The following is a 23,955-nucleotide window of genomic DNA, read 5'->3' on the forward strand; positions in this document are numbered from 1 at the left end:
CTTTGCCAAGTGATGAGGGTGACACACAAACGATCTCTCTGAATAAATAAGATGGGTTTACAGTGTCTGTTAGTGCAGCTGAAGACTGTGGGAAGAAGCTAAAATGGGTGCTACCCACACGTAAGGTCGCATTGTGCCCATCAATTTATTTTGATCCCATGGAAGGCGTTTCGGAGCAGGGCTCAAGAAATAGCTCAACCAAAAGAACATTCAAATTATATAAAAATGAACTTCAGTGATTTCAACCCATTAACCTTACATAATACAATTTCAAACATGGTACTGTAATTTTGAAATACCCAAAAAAAAAAAAAAACCCAAATACAGTAATTTGATCTCATAGGTGATAAATTTTTTGCGGGAAAAAAAAAAGCTGAATTGGCAAACAATAACTTATCACCTACAAGTACATTTAGTACCTTGAATCAGAGGGGCACCTAGGCATCCAGGCCTGGAGCAGTGAGGATAGTTATTTAACAAATGTTCGCCTTGTGCTTGCTAAATGCCAGGTATTGTTGGGGAGCTGAGGATTCAGGAGTGAACAAACTTCTGAATGATGGTGATAAGAATGTTTATGGAGCCTGTACTGTGGGCCAGCCCTGAGCAAGCGGCTGCTTGGGATATATTGGCTGATTTGTTCCACCCTCACAACTCTGTGAGCTCTTACCATTATCCCCATCTTTCAGATATAGGAACTCCTGAGAGTAAACCTACCCAAAGTCATAAAGCCAATTAAAGCGGCAGAAATTGGACTCTATGAGTTCCATAAGTAACACAGCACTTGAGTGGAAAGGGCTGCTAGAAATGTTTCACAGGGAGGGAATTAACCCATTTTAATTTGTATTCAGGGGTGAGAGTGTGGCTCAGTGGCAGATGGCTTGCCTAGCATGCAAGCACTGGGTTTGATTCCCAAGACTGGGGGGGGGGGAGAAAAAAAAGACATTTATAGCCAGGTGCCATTAGTGCATGCCTACAATCCCAGCAACTTGGGAGGCTGAGGTAGGAGGATGGCAAGTTCAAAGCCAGCCTCAGCAACTTTGTGAGGCCCTAAGCAACTTAGGGAGATCCTGTCTCAAAATAAAACATTTTTTTTAAAAGGGTTGGGGATGTGGCTTAGTGGTTAAGCACCACTGGGCTCAATCCCTGGTACCAAAAAAAAAAAAAAAAAAAGGACATTTACTTGATTTGTTCAAGCATTGCACATTTCCAGTTGGTGTAAAGGTAAAATTCTGTATGGTTCTGTCAAAACTTCAACAAAATCTTCAACAAAACTACTGGAGCTCAGTCAATGAGCTTTCATCATGACATTATTAATGACAAGTTCATGAATGTAGGAAATTACATGTGACTTAGCCTGAACCCTGGCAAACTATTTTTAACAACTTTAATTCAATATCTTCAGGGTTTTTCTTTTGTACTTTATAACCATTAAAAAAAAATCTACATACCACCTGGACTATTAATTACTTAAAACTGATTCATTGGGCTTACTTGATGTTTTCAGGGAAGTTTAATATCACTGCTATAATTAAAGGGCCTCTAAATCATTCAATAAATATGTATGAAGTGTCTGACACACACAAGCAATAGGGATACAGCAGTGAAAAGCAGACTGAGAGGCACCCCCACTCCGGTGGAGCTAATGTTCTAGTAGGGGTAACAAATATTAACCAGTAAATACATCAAATGCACGTGGTCAGTGCTGCAAGGAAAGAGGGAGTGTCTCAGTCTGTTTTGCGCTGCTGTAACAGAATAGCACCGACTGGGTATATAGAAAGAACAGAAATTCATTGTCTCAGAGTTCTGGAGGCTAAAAGTCCAAGAACAAGGTCCAGTAACTGAAGAGGGCCTTCCTGTTGCTCCCCCATGAAGCAGAAAGCAGAGGGCCATGAAAGGGGTAAGCTCTGTGTCCTTGTGGGCAGAAAAGAAGAAGATAAGCAAAACTTATCTCAGGATTCCTTTTATCCTCCTGACTCCATTCATGAGGGCAAAACCCTTGTGACCAAAACACCTCCCACTAGGCCCCACCCCCAACACTGCTGCACTGGGGATTAAGTTTCCAACTGTGTTTCTTTCTTTCTTTTTTTTTTTCATTCCATTTTCCTTTATTTGGCATCTCAAAAACTGCATTAATACATGATTGTTCAAATAGTAGGCACTCACCGAAAGCAAGTTGGGTATAAATAGGAAATTAACAGAAGCAACATAGAAATCTACAATTCACAGGTTTTTTTTTTTTTTTTTTGTAACATAGGATTTTTGCTTCACAAGAATATTTTTCCATGCCATTTCCATCTTTATCATACCCCTAAGCTGAACCGTGTTGCTTGGATATTGGCTTCTGCAACAGAAGAAAATAGGAAAACTATCTGGACTTTTGCTCCAGCCAAGGGAATGGGAGAAGATCAGGGGCAGGAGCGGGAATCTGTTCTGATACTTATTTAATTTGGCACAGCCCATGGACACGGACTGGAGCTGGGTCTTGTAAGGCAGATATTCAAATCAGTTGAGAGCACAGAAGGCAAACTCCATCTTTGACTTCAGCTGGAGGGGCGGAGTTCTGGGCCTGGAGGGTTGGTGTGTGCAGGTGGAGAGGTCCCCTCTCCATCGCGGTAGCCGTCCAGCGGGAATTCTGACACCAGAGCTGGCACTCCGTGTGCTTCTGACTCCCCTCTGCTCTCCTCACTTGGTTCTCATCCAAAGCCTGATCCAGCACATGCAGAGCTACGGCTTGGCCTCGAATTCTCTTCTGTGGACCCGTTGGACCCCCTGCTTGCGGGATGGTTCACGTGAACCTTCTTCAACCTGGCCCAAACCGGGAGTTTTTCCTGGGACCTCCATGTGGTTTATGATCCAGTTGGAGAAAGGCCTAAAGCAGTGGTGGTTTTGACTGTGTAAACCAGGGCTCTGCGAGCGCCCGCCGTCCCCAAGGTCCGTCCCTGCGCGTCCAAGGCTGAGGTCCTTCGTGCTGCGCTGCAGAGCTGCACACTCAGCATGACATCTAGGAGTTACTGCGCAGCCTCCTCCCCTCCACTCGTTCCTGAAGAATTACTATTCATTTTTATTGATTTTCAAAAATGTGCAGTAAGGCAAAATGCAGTTTCCAAGAGCTTCTAGAGTGGTGAAGCTTTTACTAGGTCACAACCTCGTTAATTTACGTCCAGTTCTCATTCCTCCTTACTGAGCATAGCCCTACACTTGTGACCCAAGATTTCAGCCTGACTTTATGGCCTGCTTGCAAGTTACTCCCAGGGAGGAGGCCAGGGAGGAAAGGCTCCGTTAACCCTTCGGGCTACTGAGGGTTTTCAGTAACTTCCATCATGAAAACCTAATGCTGTGAAGGACCCCCAGGCAAACCGTTCTCCATTCCTATGCATCCCAGAGTCCCTGTCCCAGAGCGGCTGATTTCAGTGTCAAATCTCAGAAGATAATTCTCAAGCCCTCCATCCAATTTCCAAGCTTGTACTGTAAGCACCACTTCTCCAGTCTGGTGAGGTTTCACTGCCAACTTACATTCTGAAGGCTTTTACCGCTCATTCCTCTAAAAGGCCTCTTGATGCATCCAAATTCCAAAAATGGATGGGGTTCTTACCCAGGGCTGAGGACTAGGAATGCTGGGAGAAGAAGCACACTTCTTTCCCTGAAGGAGCCCTATTTGGACAGGTCAGTGACTCAGTGGGTGCCTGCTGCCCTGGAACCCTGCAGGAGCATAGACAGGGACCAGATAGTAAGAAACTTCCTGGAAGAGGAAGATCTGGTGAGTCCTAAAGTTCACCTAGTTAAACAGGGTAGGGTAGAGCATCTCCAACACTGCTGCACTGGGGATTAAGTCTCCAACTGTGTATTTTCTAACTTCCTTTCTTATTTCTTTTCTTTCTTTCTTTCTTTTTTTTTTTTTTTTTGGTACCAGGAATTGAATCCAGGGGCACTCAACCTTGGAGCCACATTCCTAGACCTTTTAAAAATATTTGATTTGGAGACAAGACCTCACTAAGGTGCTTAGGGCCTCTGAGCCTGGCTTTAAACTCACAATCCTCCTGCCTCAGCCTCCTGAGCAGCTGGGATTACAGGTTTGCATCACCATCACAACTCTGTGAGCTCTAATCATTATCCCCATCTTTCAGATATAGGAACTCCTGAGAGTAAACCTACCCAAGGTCACGAAGCCAATTAAAGTGGCAGAAATTGGACTCTATGAATTCCATAAGTAATATGTGAATTCTGGGGGACACATTCCCACCATAGCAGGGGCATACCAAGTCTGAGTGGGGAATAGTTAAAATTTTAGACAGGGAAGGCCTCCTTGAGAGAGTGGCTCTTGAGAAAAACGTGAAAGAAGCAAGTCATGTGGAAATCTAAGAGAAAGGCAATCCAGAGAGTGGATACAGACCAGGCAAAGCTCTGAGGGGTGAGGGGTGAGTGTGCTGGGGTATCCAAGGAATGATGGGGAGGCGGGATCCTGGGCAGAAGCAAAAAGACCAGTTGGGGAAGCTAATGCAAAACTCTAAGCAAGAGATGATGGTGGTTTGGGGGCGAGTGATGAGAAATGGCCAGATTCTGGAAATGGTGTGAAGACAGAGCCAGTATTTGCTAATGGGCCAGGGACAGAGGGTAAGAGTGGAAAAGGGGATCACGCAAAGCCCCAGAGGTGCAAGTTGGAGTCCAGTGTATTCTATATTCTTTCTCCCCCACCCCAGAAGTCCTCCCTACTCCTTGGATTTAGATTTATATCACTTGCAGCCCAACTTCCCTACTCAGTAAAGGACATTTGGTATTAGAAAGAGTAGATTTAGGGCTAGGATATAATTCAGTGGGAGAGAGTTTGTGTGTGTGTGTGTGTGTGTGTGTGTGTGTGTGTGTGTGTGCGCGCGTGCCCGCGCGTGCACACACACAGAAAGAACAGATTTTAAACTGGTTTAAAAATTTCTGAGGCTATGACTTTTTTTTTTGAGATGGGACTACAGCAAGTTGCCCAAGCTGACCTAGACTCTCCATCTCCCTGTCTCAGCTTCCCAAGTGGCTGAGAATATAGATGTGGGCCACCAGGCCCAGCTGAGACTGTGACTTCTAAGACTGGGGCATAAAACATAATACATCTCCTGTCATGTCCTCCAAAACACTTGTTCGATGTTCTAAAATATTATCACTTTATGGTTCTGCAGACTTCTAATGATAATACTGGAAAAATAATTCTATTTTTCAGGTATCCAGCAGAAACCTTTCAGAATGCAGTACTGAAATTCTGTACATTATAAACATACTCAATGTACTCTGAATGTTACAAGTTTGCTGAAATTCTGCTTCATGGAATTCCATTGTATTGATCAGAGAAGCATTCCCGTCTCTTATGACTTAAGCCTTAGACAGATCCACACTTGATAAACTATGTGCCACTTTTATCAAATGAATGGATGAGTTTAGCACCATAAACTCAAACTTCACTAAATTTATTTATTTGTTTGTTTGTATGTTTGTTTTTGTGGTGCTGGGGATCAAACCCAGGGCCTCACATGTACTAGCCAGACACACTACCACTGAGCCACATCCCCAGCCCTAATTTTATTTTTATAGTTTATTCATTTATTAGTTCAAGGAAAGAGAGAATAAATAGAGTAACAGTATACAAGCAATGAATGATAGTTTCATGATGAGTAAAGATATTAAATAAGAAAACCAAGGCCATCTGATTTTATCTTAAATACTGGCCTGTTACTTTAGCATTGAATTTAGAGCCAGTATTCTGGTTTCTGTACAAAAGTAATGCCTTTCTTTGACATTGGTAACTCACTAAGCATCTATCTTAATGGTTCCTACATTAAAAAAATACCTTATTGTCCTCAGCAGTAAATAACCTACATTGCATTCAATTAGACAAATTAGTTTATATTTCTATTCCAAACTATATCCACTACTATACGTCCATCCATACCATGCACACATTCTATAATCAGAGAAATTCTATGCTATCAGTATGAGTTACATTTACTTTTACATTGGATAGTGTAGTCAACTGAATGTTTTTTAAAAATATTAAGAAAGAAATCTTCATATAACTACTTCTGAATAGATGATTCCCAAATTCTAACACTTCCAAGCTGGTTCCTCTACAGGGCTGCAAATCTTTTGACTAGTATCTTCTAGACTCATGCATCCCAACCTAAATGCATCCTCAAACTGCCCCTATTCCCATATTCTGAGTATCTATTTGTGACATCTCCATCCACCTGGTCAGCCATGTTCAAAGTTTGAATCTTCAACGCCTGTCTATCCTTCACCTCCTATAACAAATCATTGGCCAGATATTACCCCTGAACAGTGCCCAAACTGACTTTCCAACATCTACCCTTTCCCTTCTTCCCCTCACAACCACAATTTTCTCTTTAAAGCTCAAATATGTTATTACTTGCTCAAAATCTTTTTTAAAAATATTATTTTTTCCCTCCCTCCTTCCATGGAATAGCCTAAATGCCTTAGAATCAAAACAAGCCTTTCCACAATTTGGCCAACTCCCCACTGCACTGTTTTGACTGTACCTGGGATTTAACTGGTGGAGGTGAACAAGTGATGACACAGTGGTCAGGAACACTGAAAGAAATTTTATTACTCAGTTTTCAGAGGAAGGGCTGTTCTCTACCACATGGGCCACATGGGGAAGTAGCAGGGTCAGTGAGTAGGCAGAGGGAAGGAGGGAAAGCATAGCTCTGGTGAGCCTTTGTTGTGGTTTCTGTGGGAAGAAATGGAGACAGGCTTGAGTAAACTTAGAATCAGATGGTTTGATCAGATTGTCAGTGGGCAGCAGAGTGGTCTCTAATTGTCCTGTACAGGATTCTGGGGTGATTTACCATGGTGCTTTAGGGAAGGGAGATATTGGCTTGGTGAGTGAATTAGATAAAGGAAGTGACTGGTTTGTATAACAAAGACATGTTCAAAGACACTTGTTTGCCATCTCTAGGAATTAGCTGACTTTGGAGGGGTGATTCCTCTCTGGTTCTCCAATCCCCAAGATGTCAAAGCATCATGAAATACAAAAGATAGTCCCAAGATGGTAACAGCATCCAGGCTTCTGAGGCTAGCTCAGTGTAGCCTGCAGTGCTTGGGCCCAAGGGGATGCTCTTGCTAGACTGGCCTTTCCCTCCTAAATTAGGGCAGCAGTAGCCGAATCTTGGCTCCCCTCCATGGTGCTGAGTGAGCCCAAAGTGTGTCCACTGGAGACTGCAAGTATAGATGAATGGAATATTGCATGGTAGTTTGCGGATGACAGTTTTGATCTGAAAGTCAACCCAACAATAGGTGCATCTTTCATGATCAAAACTGTCCAGTTGCAAAATGAGCTATATAAATTCCTAACCTGGACTACAGCTGACAAGAACTATTGTGCCTTGGTACCAATATACCACAGGGGGTCAACCGAAGTATAATTGTTGATATCACACAAGAAGAGATATTTCAACATGAAGGGATTGTGAGAGCTTCGACAGCATGGCCCATCTCATATTATGGGTTTGAGAATATAGAGGCAGGCTGGGGATCCTGCCACCAGGTATCACCTAGCACTTGAGCCTTCTTCCTGCAAAAAGGACTTTCAGAAATTGACCAGTTCTCTTCTGTCTTTGAAGACTGCAGCAATGATATTCCAGTCTGTGAAGTTCTCTTATGTAAAGAATCTCTGACATGCAAAGGAACGACATCAGTGGTTTTTGACCTTGTTGAAAAGGAATGTATATAATTCTATGGATGGGAGGATTACATTTTTGAGCAGGTAATCAGGATTTTATGTAGTATTCATAAAAGAAAAAAAAAGCACTTTCATGATTCTTGAGGGGAGAAAAGGGCCTTTTGAGAGTGTAATTTCCCTGGTTTCTCATTACCACTCTAGAAGAAATTGTATTATTTAAAATGTTGTAGGTATTGTTAGCAGAAGGATAGCAATCATTACCTGAAGCTAACCTGGGTTATTTATAAGACTCAAGGAAATCATTTCATCCTGACTTCTGTAAAGCACATTTCATCTAATACAGATGCCCCTTTGATTTATGATAGTAACCGCCCAATAAATCCACTGTAAATTTAAAATATCATCAAGTTGAAAATGCATTTAATACACCTAACCTACTTAATGCCCAACGCTAAGCTCCACACCAGGAAAACTTCCGGGGGGCCCGCCCTCCACGGCGCCAGCCCCTCGGTCTCTCGGACCAATCCACAGATTTTGTCGATTGCTTCTGCCTGGGCAGTGTTCCCGGCGCGGCAGCCCCGCCCTGATCGACTGCTCGGGTCTGGCCCGCCCCCGGGCGCGGGAAAATAAGTTTTTGTTGAGTTTTTATCCGGGCGGCGGCTGCAGTGATCTGCTCAACCCGAACCATTCCTCAGCGTCCTCGGCCTCTCCTTCTTCCTGGTCCCCCTCGAACCACACGAGTGCAGCCGAGGGGCCCAGCTCGCCGCCATGTCCGAAGCTTATTTCCGGGTGGAGTCGGGTGCGCTGGGACCCGAGGAGAACTTTCTTTCCTTGGACGACATCCTGATGTCCCACGAGAAGCTGCCGGTGCGCACCGAGACGCCCATACCTCGCCTGGGCGCTTTCTTCCTGGAGCGGAGCGCGGGCGCGGAGCGGGACCACGAGCTGCCCCAGGTGAGAGCCGCCGGGGACCCGCCAGAGCCTCGCGCGAACCGCCGCTGCGGGTGGGTCCCGCCAAGCGCCTGCGCGTCAGGGTCGCGTCGCGTGGGCCTCCGCGCACTGCAGCAGCGCGCGGGGAACGGGAGCCGCCCGGGGCCGGGCGCGCCTCCGACCCTCCGGTACCACGTGACCCGACCCGCACTGGCCCCCTCCTCCCAGCTGGGGGACCGGTGGGAGCCCCCGACGGCACCCGCAGCCCTTCCCGAGGCCTACGGGGTGCTAGCGTGGGCGGGGTCGGTGACCTGTCATCCTCCTCCGACCTCGTAGGTTGGTGTTGTCAGCCCAACAGAAAGGTTGGGTGGCTCGGCCAGGGCCCCCCAGTAAGCGGTGAGCTGGGATTCCAACCAGGGCCCTGTGGCTGCACACCCAGGTTCGTCCCAGGACAGTGACTTGTAATGGCTATTTTTCATTTCCTGTTTAACCTGTTTTGTTTAGAAGGATGTTTTTGTTTGGGCTGTTTTAGTTTTTATGAAAGTAAAAATTTTTAAGTGAAATAGTAACTATATATATCTTATATATTAGATGTATATATACACATACATATATATATATATATATTAGATGTATATATATACATCTAATATATATATAATTAATACATATATTAGATACATAGTATATACGTATATGTATATATACATGTAATGTAATATATATATATACACACACACACACTATATATATATATATATATATATCTGCTTTCCCACATAGGGCCTGTGTACATTTTTAGTGATGTCTTCAAAATTCACCTCTATATATTTTTAATATCTTTATTTATCTGTTTTTATGTGGTGCCAACCATTGAACCCAGTGCCTCACACATGTTAGGCAAGCACTCTACCACTGAGCCACAACCCCAGCCCAACCTTCATACTTTTAAATGATATTCTTAAACTCATCTTTGTGATTTGTAAAAATGCAGACATTATTGACATCCCATTACAGTACATTGTACTTATTGTGTTAACTGGTAAACACGGAGATATGCTGCCATAACTTTATTCATATTTACTTAGTTTTTAACCTAATGTCCTTTTTCTATTTCAGGTTTCTTTCTATGGTACCACATTGCATTTAGTAATCATGTCTTCTTAGGCTCCTTCTTAGCAGTAACAACTTTGAGATTTTACTTGTGTTTTTTTTTGTTGTTGTTGTTGTTGTTGTTGTTTGTTTGATACTGTGCATTGAACCCAGGGGCACTTTACCACTGAGCTACATCCTTAGCTCTCAGAATTGCTTAGGGTGTCTCTAAGTTGCTGAGGCTGACCTTGAACTTGTGGTCCTCCTGGCCTCACTTGCTGGGATTATAGGCATGCACCACTGCCTTGCCTGCTGTTGCCCTTTAGTTAGTGTATGCGTGACATTTTTTTCTGTCCTGTTTTCAACACTTCTGTGTCTTTATATTTAAGGCATGTCTCTTCAAAGCAGCATATAATTAGGTCTTTTCATTGAGTTTGGCAATTTTTAATTGATGTATTTAATCCATTTACTTTTAATTATTGATATGCTTGTGTTTATTTTTACCTTCCTATTGACCCTTCCCTTCTGGGATTCAAATTACTTGCATGTTAGATTTTTTCTTTTTCTTTTTTCTCACCATATTTTATGTGTGTTTGTTGTGCTCTTGTCTATATTTTTTCCTGCATGGAACTTCCATTTGATGATTTTTTTAATATCTTTATTTTACATTTATATGGTGCCGAGAATTGAACCCAGTACCTTGCGCATGCTACCACTTGAGCCACATCCCCAGCCCCTTGATGATTTTTTTAAAATTTTTTTTACTTATAGATGGACACAATATCTTTATTTTATTTATTTATTTTTATGTGGTACTGAGCATCGAATCCAGGACCTCACTCATGCAAGGCAAGCACTCTACCACTGAGCTACAACCCCAGCCCTCCATTTGATTTTTAAGTCCTATTTTAAAGTTGGTGTCTGATTACCCTGCTATTTGGTGTCAAATGTTTGGAGTTGCTCTTGGCCCCTCCATCCTGGCTGCTTTAGCAGATTTGAATTCAGACACAAACGTGTCTTCAGCCAGTGGTATTTTGTCAGAGCTCTGCTTACACCACCCACCTTCTCAAAGCTGCTCCCACCCTTTGCTGCAGTTCTCCCTAGTAAGAATTTTATACTTGTGTTGCTTCCTTTAAACTAATTATGTTTATCTTTGGTTTTTTTTTTTTTAATGAGATTTCTCTTAAAACTCAAGTTGATCTCATAGAAGTTGAGAATAGAATGGTGGTTACCAGAAGCTAAGGAGAGGATGGGGAGGTAAGGCTGGGGAGAACTTGATCAGTGAGTACTAAATTCTAGTAGGAAGTGCTTGTGTGCTATTACATAGTAGAATGACGATAAATAATGATATATAATGTACGTGTTTAAAAAGCTAGAAGAAAGGACCAGGTGTGGTGGCTCATGCCTGTAATCCCAGCTACCAGGAGGATCACAAGTTAAAGGCCAACCTGGGCAACTTAGCAAGACCTTGTCAAAATAAAATAAAGAGGGGCTGGGGTTATAGCTCAGATGGTAGAGTGCTTGCCTTGCATGCACAAGGCCCTAGGTTCAATCTCAGCACACACACCCCCGAAAAAAATAAAGTAAAATAAAAAGGACTGGGGATGTAGCTCAGAGGTAGAATGTTCCTGGGTTCAGTCACCAGTACCACAAATAAGTAAATAAATTTAATAAAAATAGATGAGACTTCAACCCACGCAGTTCATTTCTTCATTCACAACCAGGTCTTCTGCATATGACAGTCACACACACACACACACACACACACACACACACACCCACCCACCCACCCCAAAGAGAACCCACAGTGTTGCCGAGGCTCTATGTATTTTTTTTTTTTTTTTTGTCAGACATATTTACCATGCTGTTTGTTTTTAAAATCTACCTCTTGTCTGATGCAGGGCTCGAAGATTGAACTACCCTTGTGGCTGGCAAAAGGACTTTTTGACAACAAGAGGCGCATCCTTTCCGTGGAACTTCCCAAGATCTACCAACAGGCCTGGAGGACTGTGTTTAGTGCAGATGCCAATGTGGTAGACCTCCACAAAATGGGGCCTCATTTCTATGGATTTGGTTCCCAACTCCTGCATTTTGACAGTCCTGAGAATGCAGATATTTCTCAGTCTCTTCTGCAGGTAAATAACTGGTGTGAAGGCCTAGGATGCTACACTGGTCTCAGGAGCCAGCCAAATATCACTTTAGTTTTTTATTATTCCACTTTGGCCTATAATTACAGCATACCTGCTGTGTGTGTGTGTGTGTGTGTGTGTGTGTGTGTGTGTGTGTGTGTGAGAGTATGAGAATATACCTGTCTTCTGTAACATGTATCATTCTTTACAGTAAGATTTTTTTCTGTGATCCCAGCAGTTCAGGAGGCTGAGATAGGAGGATCGTGAGTTCAAAGCCAGCCTCAGCAAAAGCGAGGTGCTGAGCAACTCCGGGAAACTCTACCTCTAAATAAAATACAAAGTAGAACTGGGGATGTGGCTTAGTGATTCTGTGCCCAAGTTCAATCCCTGTATATACCCCCCCCCCAAAAAAAAATATGTCTTAGCTTTTTGAAATGTATAATTCATTATTGTTATCTGTAGTCACCCTACTGTGTAATAGAACTCCAGAACTTCCTCCTAACTATAATATTTTTAAAACATGACTTTTCAACTGCACTTGATATTTGCCTATAATTGGAACTAACAGCAAATCTAGGGAATGAGGAAAAGGTAATGGTGAGTTACAAGCACTTAGATACACGATTCCAGCCCAGTTGCAGGTCTGCTCTAGGGGTTTCTAGTGGAAATACTTGAATGACTTGGTTATTTGTTCCCTTCCGTTGTTCTGTGGTTAGGACTTGGCTCTGCCATGAACTAATTGTGTGACTTGGTCAAGTGACTTGACCTCTCCAAGCATCAGTTCTGGAGATTAATAATAGTACCATGTAGTACCATTTAACACATGCAGTAAATAGTAACTATGCTATTTTTCATGAACAAAACCATGTTGTGTATATTATCATTCTTTGTAGTTTATTTTAACCCTTCATAATTTTATTATTTTTTATGTTAATATTAGAAGAAACATTTCCACCTGTTGGGATATAAGCAGTTGAAAGACTTTACTTCCTCATTTTTATTTTTATGAGAGCTGTTAACAGGTTTGCTCCCTGGGCTATGCTGACATCCTCCATCAGGCTTAAGGGTTCTTTGGCCCACCAACTACTAGTCCTACTTTTAATGTAAATAATAAAGAAAAATGTTGCTGTCCATTCAGAAAAAGGAAGTCTATATAGAGACTATAAGCTTGAACTCAAGCTTATGGAATTCTTTTGAGCAGAAAGATAAAAACAAGGAAAACCCATTTGTCTTGCAGTGTTTGCAGGACATGTGCTTAAATTGGAGTCTTACCCTTCTTTAGTGAGCTGGGTGTTTTCTTTTCCCATCATTACTTTCAAGTGCTTTAGAGTTGCTTATAGATAGGGTGACTTCACCCTGACACAGTTGAAGAGACTGGAGCAGGGACTTGTGGTTTGTGCTCAGAGCCCAATTTAAAATGACACCGCTAGAGCTCGAGGGTCTCCATCCTGATTTCAGACGGAGAATGATAGAAACCACATTCAGGGCTGGGGTTGTGGCTCATTGGCAGAGCGCTTGCCTTGCACATGTGAGGCACTGGGTTTGATCCTCAGCACTACATTTAAAAAATAAATAAAATAAAGATATTGTGTCCATGTATAACTTGAAAAAAAATATTAAAAAAAAAAGAAACCACATTCAATTAAAAATGCTTGCAGTTGAAAGCTGTTGGCATGTGACTGCAGTACATTATTAGAGCCTTTGTTAACAATGACAATTATGAGTAATGCTCTTTTTTTGGTACCAGGCATTGAACCCAGGAGTTCTTAATCACTGAACCACAAGCTAGCCCTTTTAAATTTTTTTTTTATTTTGGGGGGATAGGGTCTTACTAAATTGCTTAGGGCCTCACTATTTTGCTGAGGCTGGCTTTGAACATGCAATCTTCCTGCCTCATCCTCCTGAGCTTCTGGGATTATAGGCGGGCATCACCAAACTGGGCTGAGTAATGCTTTTTGAAAAGCTGGGTGCTTTACAGATATTACTTCATTGGTTTTCATAACAATTTTCCCAATAATCCATTTCACAGTTGAGGAAATCAAGGCTTGATAATGTGCAGTAGCTTATTTGAGTGGTAGACAGCCACTCAGGCCTCTTTCTGAGTCCTGACAACAAATTCTTTCATGCCATACAAACGTTCCAGGATAAAAATGGATCTGGTTTTATGGAACATGAGATCAATCCTGATTTTTCCCTGTTCACTTCTTCTGCAGACGTTTATTGGACGTTTTCGCCGCATCATGGACTCCTCCCAGAACGCTTACAACGAAGACACTTCGGCACTGGTAGCCAAGCTAGATGAGATGGAGAGGGGCTTATTTCAAACAGGCCAGAAAGGACTGAATGACTTCCAGGGTTGGGAGAAAGGACAGGCTTCTCAGATCACAGCTTCCAGCCTTGTTCAGAATTATAAGAAGAGAAAATTCACTAACATGGAAGACTGAAGGCCAGAAGAACCCAGGATTGTTATTGGTGGATTTATCTCGTTTATGTCCTTGATAAGACCTAGCTGACCTTGTACAGGATCAGATTGTATCCCGTTTCATAACTTACGTCCTGCAGTAGTTTCAGGAGTCAGGATTAACTGGTTGGGAAAGGATGCGCTGGCCCTGTGTGTCCTCTAGGCCTGTCCCACCCAGCCTGGGCCTTTTGACCCAAGAACCATAGCCAAAGAGAAATCAAAGTCTGTGCTAAATAAGGATCAATGACATACATCACAGTCAAGTTGGAGCTGGGATTTCTTGTGTTGGGGAGTTTGGGCAGCATGAGATGTCCCTTTCACTACCTGCAAAGGGCAGGTACAAAGTGGGTCATCTTTGCCTGTTCACATCATGTTCTCTTGACTGTATTTGCCTCATCTTCCTCGTGGTTGAACAAAAGATAGCACCCCCATGATGTTGGCCCAACTCGTAAATATCTCCTGCTGCCTGCCTGCAGGGAATTAGCCCAATTTCCAAAACACTCACCCAGTAGAGAGCAAAAGGGGAAGACAGGTGAATGGCACAGCAGAGAAGAGAAGGTGTTGTTTTTGTCCTCTGGTATCGGGGCTTTATGGACTGGAATCATCACTCTGCTGCCAAGCTAGAGGGGACATAGTTAAACTGAGCTCGTGTTTGTCTCTGATCTTTGGAGCACCCGCGCACTTATTCCATTCCTGTCTAGAAAGGCTGTCAGGGAGTTGACCAGCCTTTGTTACATCTGGAAATTGGGACCAGAAGATTGCAGATTGTGAAGACCCCTGCTTAAAAAACATGGCAAAGGTTAAGGGGCAAGTTGTTTTTGCTACATTATTAAGTGGAGGATCCCTGACCATTTAAGGGGAACTGTTTAAGCAAGCTTGAAACTCTTCCCGGGAGAGCAAGGAGGAACTCAGGCTGAGTAGGAAACAGTATTTCCTGGGACCCATGGACTGTCCAGTGGGCAGTTTTCTCCACACCACTGCTCCCTTTCCAGTCTCCCACCACTAATGAACACTGTCTTATTGTTGGATGTTTTAAAGGAATTGGGGTATCCAGATTGTGCAAATATCTTGATGCAAATTTAGAATGACAAGTGTTTTTTTAAATGCCTGTTTTAAGATGGAATTGATGTTTTTACAATTTGACTTTGGTGCTAAATAAGTGATCAGCTTTGCCTGTGAATACATTCTGTACGAGTGCTATTTCTGTCACTGGTGCTACAGATGATCAGCAAAGTCACCCGAGAATTTTGCCTTTGATCATATTTGACAATAATGCCCAAATAAACCCATGTTTTAGCAACTGCTCTTTTGTTTGTACATCCTCTAAATAGGAGGTATGTTATCTGTCAGAACGTGCATCTCCTGAGAAGACAAGTTCCACTGCTAGTGCACCAAGTATAGTAGTTAGGGCCCCAGAAGCGGTTCAGAGAAGAGCCCTTCACTCTGCTTTTGGCATCATTATCACAGACAGCTTTGTATTTAAAGACAATCCTAAAGCTGCTGCCATTTTTACCCCTTTCTTAAAAAAAAGGGGGGGGGCTACATGCTAAAAATATGAGGGCATGCATGTATAGAATTTATTCCATTTTAAATTTTGCACAAATTACATCACATGTAACTTTTGTGCCCATTTTTGTTGCACATCTGCCTGCAAATTTGTCAGATTAGCTCTCTTCCTGGTAATTCTCCCCAAGTCAGTTTTATTGGATTCCTTCAAGAAGGTGATTTTTTTTTTTTCCCCAAAAGAGTATAATTTGAATCAGCTACCAAATTTCTGCTGAAATCCAGGGAGTACATGTGTGCCCTTTCCCCTTAAGGGCTCTGTTCCCAGATAGCTGTGGCCTTAATGGTAGATACAACCTGTGTGCAGGTTTTTCCTAGGGACAATCTGGCCTGCAGGGAGAAGTGGGGCTAGGCTTGGTCTTCCCTTTGGATTTCTCCTGTTCTCCTTGACCTCTGGACTCTGGGCAGCTTCAGGCATAGTCCTTGGATCACCATCTGAATGCTCTTGACTCCCCAGCTTGGATTGCCAGCTTGGCTCTCCCTCCAGACCTAGACTTGTAACCAACCACTTGCTTAATGTTTTGACTTTAGCACCTGCCCAGCTTGGCAGAGATGGCTCTATTTGTTTAAAAACCTGTCCTGACCCCAGTGGTCTGAGATCACTTTTCTTACTGCTTCTATAGCAGAGATCATTTGTTTCTTATTTTAAGTTAAAATTCCACCTCTGGGGCTGGGGTTGTGGCTCAGTGGTAGAGCACTCGCCTAGCACATGGGAGGGCCTGGGTTTGATCCTCAGCACCACATAAAAATAAATAGAAATAAAGGTATTAAAAAAAAAATTCCACCTCCCTAAGAGAATTTTGAACACCTTACAGGGCTTCTCATTAGGCTTCCAGCACCCCTGGGCCTAAGATGTTTCTGGAATACTGTGTGAAGTATTAAAACTGGAATGCAGAACTCAAGGTCAGGTACACTCTGAATCTCTTCTGTTTTACCATCCTTCAAGAGATCTGCTTTATGTTTATGCTTGAAACAGTTGTGTTTAGGTAAAAATATTATATTGTAGACAGATCTTAGTAAAAGAGGCCAGATGTGTTTCTCAAAGTAGATATTTATGTATTTAAGAGGAAAATCTATGCTTCAAGAAACTTGTGGAACAAAATGTAGGATATATACTTAACTATAAGAATTATTATGATCTGGCAAAGTTAGACTTAATTTTTAATGTTGCGTTCCCATGGGACCAATTAAGACAATTAAATGCTCTAACCCTAAAGAAAGATGTTTAAAAGTTGGAATTTTATTAACTAAGATTTACTATTACCCTTTTGAACAGCATGATATCTCCCGTCCTGAAGAGCAGAGAATAAAATGTATACTGAATCAAGGGCCAAGTCTGAGAAAATGTAGAATTCACCCTCTTACTGAAAGCAAATGACAATCACAGGTGACAGGCCCGGTCTGTTTTGGTTTGAACTTGGTCTTGTGACTTTTTCCAGACTTCTGCCTAGTTAATCAGAGGAAGCTCAGTGCAACCAGACACAATCACTAGCCCAGCAGCAGCCTTATTCTAGGATAGAAGCATCCTCCCTCCCAGCTACACTAACTTGGTGTCCGCCTCGTGGTCCAGGAAAAGGTGAAATGGGACCACCCGCAGAAGCAGAGGTCTCCCTTCGGTGCCCGCTTTTCTAAGATCAGAATCAGATGAACTAAAGGGATGTCATTCCATTAAACTCTTTATGTGGAAATAATTTTAGATTTATGGATAGTTGTGAAGATGGAATCGAGTTCCCATATTTCCTTCACTCAGCTTTCTCTCACATCTTCCATAATCCTGGTACATTTATCAAAACTAAGATTGGTACAAGACGTGAACTTAAAAGCACAGACTTAATGCAGACCTCACCCCATGTTGTCCACTAATAATACTAATAATGTCCTTTCCTGTTTCAGAATGCAATCCCAAATCCCACAGTGCACTTAATGGGCAGTCAATTTTTAAAGGAATTCACTATCAAGGTCTTGGCTCCATTTCAGAAGTTCAGCTTCCTAGAGGGGCTTTGTTGCACTGGGGTGAGTACCCAGGGCCAGCTCAGGGCCTATCACAGATTGCATAGGATCAAGTTGCTGGTGAACTCATCTGGAAGGGAGAGAAGGTGTTTGTCACCTCAATTCACTTTTTCCCTAGTATTTGCATCTAATAGAAAAGGACTTCTTGGATTCTACTTAAAACTTAGCTTCTCATTCCCGTTCCCCCATCTCATAACAGTAACTTGATTGTCTCCCTCTTTCCCTCTGGCACCCGGTAGCTAATTTTCTTTGTGTCTAAATGAGTTTAAAATGAGCACGATTTTTATATACAACATTATTAACAAGTGTCAGCACAGCTCTGAGAATAGTGCCTGGGAACTGCGTGTGTTTCAGAATTCATAGGGGAGCAGAGATCCAGCTCATCTTGCAAACGCCCATGGATGGCTAATTACCCAGAAAAAAAAATCTTTATGACATTTTCTGCCATTTTACCCTTGAGAGGGAAGATTATTGACTTCCTCGTGACTTGCATGTCTCCCTTTGTACAACTAAAACTCTTCCCCAAGAGCATTTTTTCCTTTGGGCACAAGAAAAAAGCAAATGAGTAGCTAAGGAATATATGGATTCTGTTCAATACAGGAAGGAGGCAGGCGAGAGATAGAGGGTGTGATTATTGAAGAAAAAGGATGGTGGAAATTTGTTTGGGGCTCAAAGAAAGACTGCAGAGAGAACCCAATCTTCAGAGCCACATTGCCAGAGGCACTGGAGGAGAGAAATAGCAATAGTTGTTCCCAGAGAGTGGCCTTATCTTAATGGGTCCAAGAGGGCCTGGCACTCTGCTATCTCTTTGTTCAGGAGCAGAACATTTTAAAAACTGTTTCAAAGGACACTGTCATTTTCTAATTTAGCACTTTGTAGACACTCTTAATTTCTTAATCCAAGATTCCAGGTAAATATTAAATAATGTGCTTTTTTTTTTCCCCCAAATAATTGAGCAGTCCGGGAAACATTTTCTTAGGTTTAAAGCCAGCTCTGAACTTGATCAACATTTCAGAGGATCCAATCAGCTGAATTTCTGGGTCACTCCAAAGATTTTGATAGAGGAAGAGGGAGCCACAGAGCATGATGTATCCTGTTGGTGTACGGCCAGAGTGAGGATCAAGTTGTTCTCCAACTTTTAAGACTTTTAAAAATGAAACCAATAAAAAAATTGAAAACCTCGCTCCACTGAAATACTATTATTTCCATAGACTGGTTATGATTTTTGGGGGGTGGGGTACTGGGGATTGAACTCAGGGGCACTCGACCACTGAGCCACATCCCCAGCCCTATTTTGTATGTTATTTAGAGACAGGGCCTCACTGAGTTGCTTAGCCCCTTGCTTTTTCTGAGATTGGCTTTGAACTCTCCATCTGCCTGCCTCAGCCTCCTGAGCTGCTGGGATTACAGGTGTGTGCCATCGTTCCCGGCCTTGTAGTATTTTTTGATGAATAGAAAAGTTATTAAACCTATCTTTTACAAAAGAAGGAAAGAAAAAATAGGCACAAAGAGTTAATGTGACTTCCCATACACAGTGTTACTAGTAATAGTTTTTATTGAGAGCTCCTTCTATTCCAGGTGTTAAGATAACAACTTTATATTATCTCATTTAATCTTCACAACAACCCTGAGAGGTAAATCACTGTTACCCCCATTTTTAGAGAAAGAGAGTCAGTGAAGTTAAATAAGTGTCAAAGTCACACCATAACCAGCGCTATACCCAGGTGAGGCCGATTCTGAAGGTCAAGCTCTCCCCTACCCCACTATATTGTGCAGTTAGCAGCAGAGCCAGGCCCAGGGCAGCCCTTTCCCAGACACCCTTTCGATGCAGTCTTGGTCCTTCTACCAAAAAAAATCATGACACCACTCCTAAGTGTCTCCTTTGGAAAAATTGGCCCAAGCTATGCCTATGTCACATACCCATTATCTGCTATATAAATAGGACTCCACTTTTTGTTTCAAAACACAGTTCATGCCATTGTCAATTCATGCTCATTCCTGAGATTGCAGGTTGCTATTTCTGAAGTTCTTTTGCATGGCATTTTGCCTCAGGGGCCTTGGCCTGTTTAATCTGGGTATCTCAATTGGCAGAACACTGAGCAGCCCTCTGGGTTTGATTGAATGTGTCTAATCTGCAACTCCGGCTGTTGCCAGCACTCCTCTGCCTCCCTCTACCTCCCCGCTTTCTGCCTTGCCCAAAACAAATGAGGAATGACTGACAGTTGGCCTGGAAGAAGAGATGGAGGCAGGAAGCAGAGCCCTGCAGGGCACCGGCCTCTTCTGTGGACTTCACTGGGAGCACAGACTAATCCCATTCACTGATTCCTCCATCCGCCCTCCAGGAGGATCTACCCTGTGCCAGCACCGGGTGGGGCCCACCGTGAGGGGTGGAATGGCCGGGCACCCCCCTTCCCTGGTGCAGTTCACATTCTATAGGGTGAGACAGATGGGAAACTGGATTGCCAAAGGATGTGCGAAATGAATTAAAGGGCGTGTGAAGGGGAACAGTTGGGGGACCTTCTTTAAATGGCGAGTTCAGGTAAGGTTTCTCTGAGGAGGGATGCAGAGCTGGCTGGCTGAAGAGGGACGTGGTTCCGGACAGTGAGAGTGGCCAGTGCCAACATCCTAGGGCAGGAAAAGGTGAGAGGTCTGTAGCTTGGCCTGTTCTCAGAATTGAAAGCTGACCTGGGTAGCAGGAGTTTGGATGAGACGGACAGATGAGGTGGGGAAAGGAAGCAGAGACCAGATTCCCTGAGGGATGAATGTGGAAGACTGGGCCCTACACTTGGAGCCATGTTATGAGATCATCAGAAGCAGGAGCCTAGCAGAAGCCATACTGATGTCCTTGAGAGCCACTAGCAGGGGTCACCTTTCTAAATCAGTATGTGCCTATCAGAGACAGCCTCCAGGGTAATAACAGCATTGAAGCAAAAACCTACACCAGTTCTCAAAATATGGTCCCCAGACCAGCCCCACCTGCGAATGTTAGAACCACACCCCAGACCTGCTGAATCCCCAGAGCACAAAGCACAAGGTAGTTGCTACATTACACCCCCAATTGCAAGCTTCCCAGTTCCAGAATGTGCCTTAGTGTTAAGATGCAAGGGTTTGTGGGGCAGGAGGACATCTGGTCACGCCCACCCTGGCTCAGAGCAAGGACAGGGCCTGACTCACGTGGATTTAGCTGACTCCGAGGTGCAAAAGTAGAGACAGCAGTGCGACTCTTCGACTCATCTGAGCTCCACTCAGTGAAACTTCTCACTTGGCCTCCTTGTGCCCTGGGTAAGGTGTGAAAGGAATTTACATTTGCTGCAGCAGGTTAGCAGCCTTTAAGTGCTTTTGAGTTTATACAAGAAAGAAAAGGAGAAGGGCAATGAGCTTATCTTCAGCCTCAGCTAACTTAAGACCAGCTGCAGAGGATGTGACCAAATTATCTGCAAAGAAAACCCACCTTGGGGCTGAGAATAAGCCTGCCGCCAACCCCCAGGGGTCCTTTTGAAAAGAAAGTTCTCCGCTGGAGAACAGCGCTCACAATAAAGCCGCCTCCACAGCTGTGCAGAGCCTCAGGCCTCGACACTTTAATTGCTCTGATAGAAACAAGTTAATGGGGTTTTAATAAAAATAGAACCCAAATAGGCGTTCAGTTCCCTATTTTTTTTGCAACCAGAGATGCAGCTCTGTTCCACAGGTCTCAGAGTGGTCTCCTTCATGCATCAGGGCCCTGTTGAGAATTACGTTAAGAAGATGAGCTTATGGATTCAGTATTGGAGACCTCAACAAAAAGCAGCAGAAAGCTATCAATTACAGCTGCTCTATCTCAGATCCAGGCAAAAAGAGCTCAAATCATATCCCCCAATCACTGTGGGCAGTAAAAGTTTAGGGTAGGGGGAACGGTGGGTTCTGCTTCCCTATGTGATGGGATTGATGGAATCTATGAGCTGCTTCTCAAGCCAATTTGAATCTTCAAAACATAAATATGCCCTCTGATAGGATGAGCTGGGTGGTAACTGCAGGCTAGGAGGATGTGGTTGGAGGAGGTGGGTCATTGGGGACATGCTTTGGGGAGTATGTTTTGTCTCTGCTTCCCGGTGCTGATGCTGATGCTGAGGAGCTGCCTTCCTTCACCACATCCTTCCACCATGATGCTCTGCCTCACCTCAGGCCAAAGGAATGGAGTCAGCTATCTGGGCTGAGACCTCGGAAATTGTGAGCCCCCAACAAAACTTTCTGCTCTAAAATTGTCTTTCGGGGTGTGTGTGTGTGTGTGTGTGTGCGCGCGCGCAAAATCAAAATCAGGGCCTCATTTGTGCTAAGCATGTGCTCTACTACTGAGCTACACTGCGGCCCTAAAGGTAGCTTTTTTATTTTAAAAACTCGTTTATATTTGTAGTGTGTACTTTTAAAGATCACATAAATAATACATGCTTACACAGACTTATGAAAGATTCAAATAATCCAGAACCAAACAAAGTCCCAGCTGGGAATGAAGGGAGCTCCGAGATAGAGTGCTTGCCCAGCATGCATGAGGCCCTGGGTTCTATCCCCAACCTTGCAAAAGATAAAAAATTAAGTCTCCTTCATCATCACCTACCACATGCAGCTCCTAGCACCGGGTTGGTGGTAACACTGTCAACAGCAGGTGGTTTCCTTCCAGTCTCCTTCGATGCCCTCTTACACCCAAGCCCTCTATGTTTGTTGGCTCTTATATATTCTGTTCTTTAATTTCACTTTTTATCTGTTTGTCTTCGCTGAGATCTAGCTGCCTGCTTTGGTTGCTAACAGCCACAGAGTTTCTTATAGAATAGAGATAGCATAGTTTACTTTCCCACTCCCCTCAGTGCAGTGCCGACTGTTCCTGGGCTTGCCTTCATTCTCTTGGGCAAGGATTTCTGCAGAACAGACTCCTGGGACTAGAATGGATGGCTCAAAGGTCCATACATTTCAAAAATCTGATGGCTATTACCAAACTATCCTCCCAAAGACTAACTTTTTCTTAAAAAAAAAAAAAAAGTTTCTTTCAAAAGTAATTCATATTCTTGCAAACATGTGAAAAACACACACAAAAAAAAGAATAGGAAAGAAATTTTTAAACACTTATAATTTCATCACTGACTATACTTTGAGACCTTTTACAAAATATGGCCATTATGTAAACTCTAATAACCTGCTTTTTTGCAGTTGTATGAAGTATAATCATGAAGTTGTTTTCAAGTCATTAAAGACTCTTCTATGGTGATTTTCTCTGTTGTCAACATGATTTGGAGCAAGAAGAGGAAAGCTTCTATGGAAGAAAGGAAGCTAAAATATTTTGTGTGTGTGTGTGTGTGTGTGTGCTAAAGGCAACATTGACAACCCGTGAAATTGTTCATGTGGAAGAATTATCCTACCACCCTGGTTCCCGGATATCTTTGGGAACCTGATAAAACTGACCTCTTCCCAACAATATGTATGAACACACAATTTGTTTATAATTTCAGGGGTCCATTCTCCATCCAAAGATGCTCAGGGGCAAAACTCCCTGTCTCCAATATCACCTTACATGATTGCGCTGAAGGCCCCTTGGTGGTAGGAACGTAGTGTTTAACCCAAAGAACAGTGAAGGGCCCGGGTCCTGATTCAGATCCTGCTTGAGGTTCACTCTGTCCCTCGGCCTTGGCCTCATTTGTAAAATCTAGAGAATTATAAGCAAGTTTTGTAGGTGGTAAGATTTAAATGAGTTCATATGCATAAAATGTTTGGAACAGGGTCTGGCACATGGTAAGTGGTAATTAAATGTCGGTTCTTATTATTTCTAGCATTTTGTTTTTGTAGCATTTCAACATTATCTCTACACATCTGTGATTACTTCTGAGGAATAAATTCCTAGAGGTAGAATAGCAGGGTTGAATTATTAACATATTTATAAGATTTTACCTTGTTTGTTTGTGTTGGGTGGATTTTGTTTGTTTGTTTCAGGTTTTGTTTTTGGATCCCCCCCCCCCAGGGCTGAAGACTAATTTTTGGACACATAATGCCAAACTCCTCCCTGAAGTTTCAGATTCAAAAATTATCCTAGGACTGGGTTTATAATGATCAACAAAATGAACAAAAATCCT

General features: G+C 43.0%; 1 protein-coding gene across 1 annotated transcript; it reads left to right on the forward strand.

Moving 5' to 3' along the window:
• The first annotated feature begins 8,262 nt into the window (after positions 1–8,262).
• Gins3 (GINS complex subunit 3) lies at positions 8,263–15,390 on the forward strand. Its single transcript, XM_026395708.2, has 3 exons — positions 8,263–8,629; positions 11,599–11,832; positions 14,040–15,390. Exons 1-3 carry the CDS (start codon positions 8,444–8,446, stop codon positions 14,268–14,270), a joined length of 651 nt encoding a protein of 216 aa, XP_026251493.1. The 5' UTR covers positions 8,263–8,443; the 3' UTR covers positions 14,271–15,390.
• Positions 15,391–23,955: the final 8,565 nt, after the last annotated feature.

This window comes from Urocitellus parryii, chromosome 15 (genome assembly GCF_045843805.1).
Source record: "Urocitellus parryii isolate mUroPar1 chromosome 15, mUroPar1.hap1, whole genome shotgun sequence".
NCBI lineage: Eukaryota > Metazoa > Chordata > Mammalia > Rodentia > Sciuridae > Urocitellus > Urocitellus parryii.

Coding starts and splice junctions, on each gene's coding strand:
- Gins3 (XM_026395708.2), top strand. CDS start 8,444: ATGTCCGAAGCTTATTTCCGGGTGGAGTCGGGTGCGCTGGGACCCGAG. Junction 8,630..11,598: donor GGGACCACGAGCTGCCCCAG/GTGAGAGCCGCC, acceptor TGTCTGATGCAG/GGCTCGAAGATTGAACTACC. Junction 11,833..14,039: donor TTTCTCAGTCTCTTCTGCAG/GTAAATAACTGG, acceptor CTTCTTCTGCAG/ACGTTTATTGGACGTTTTCG.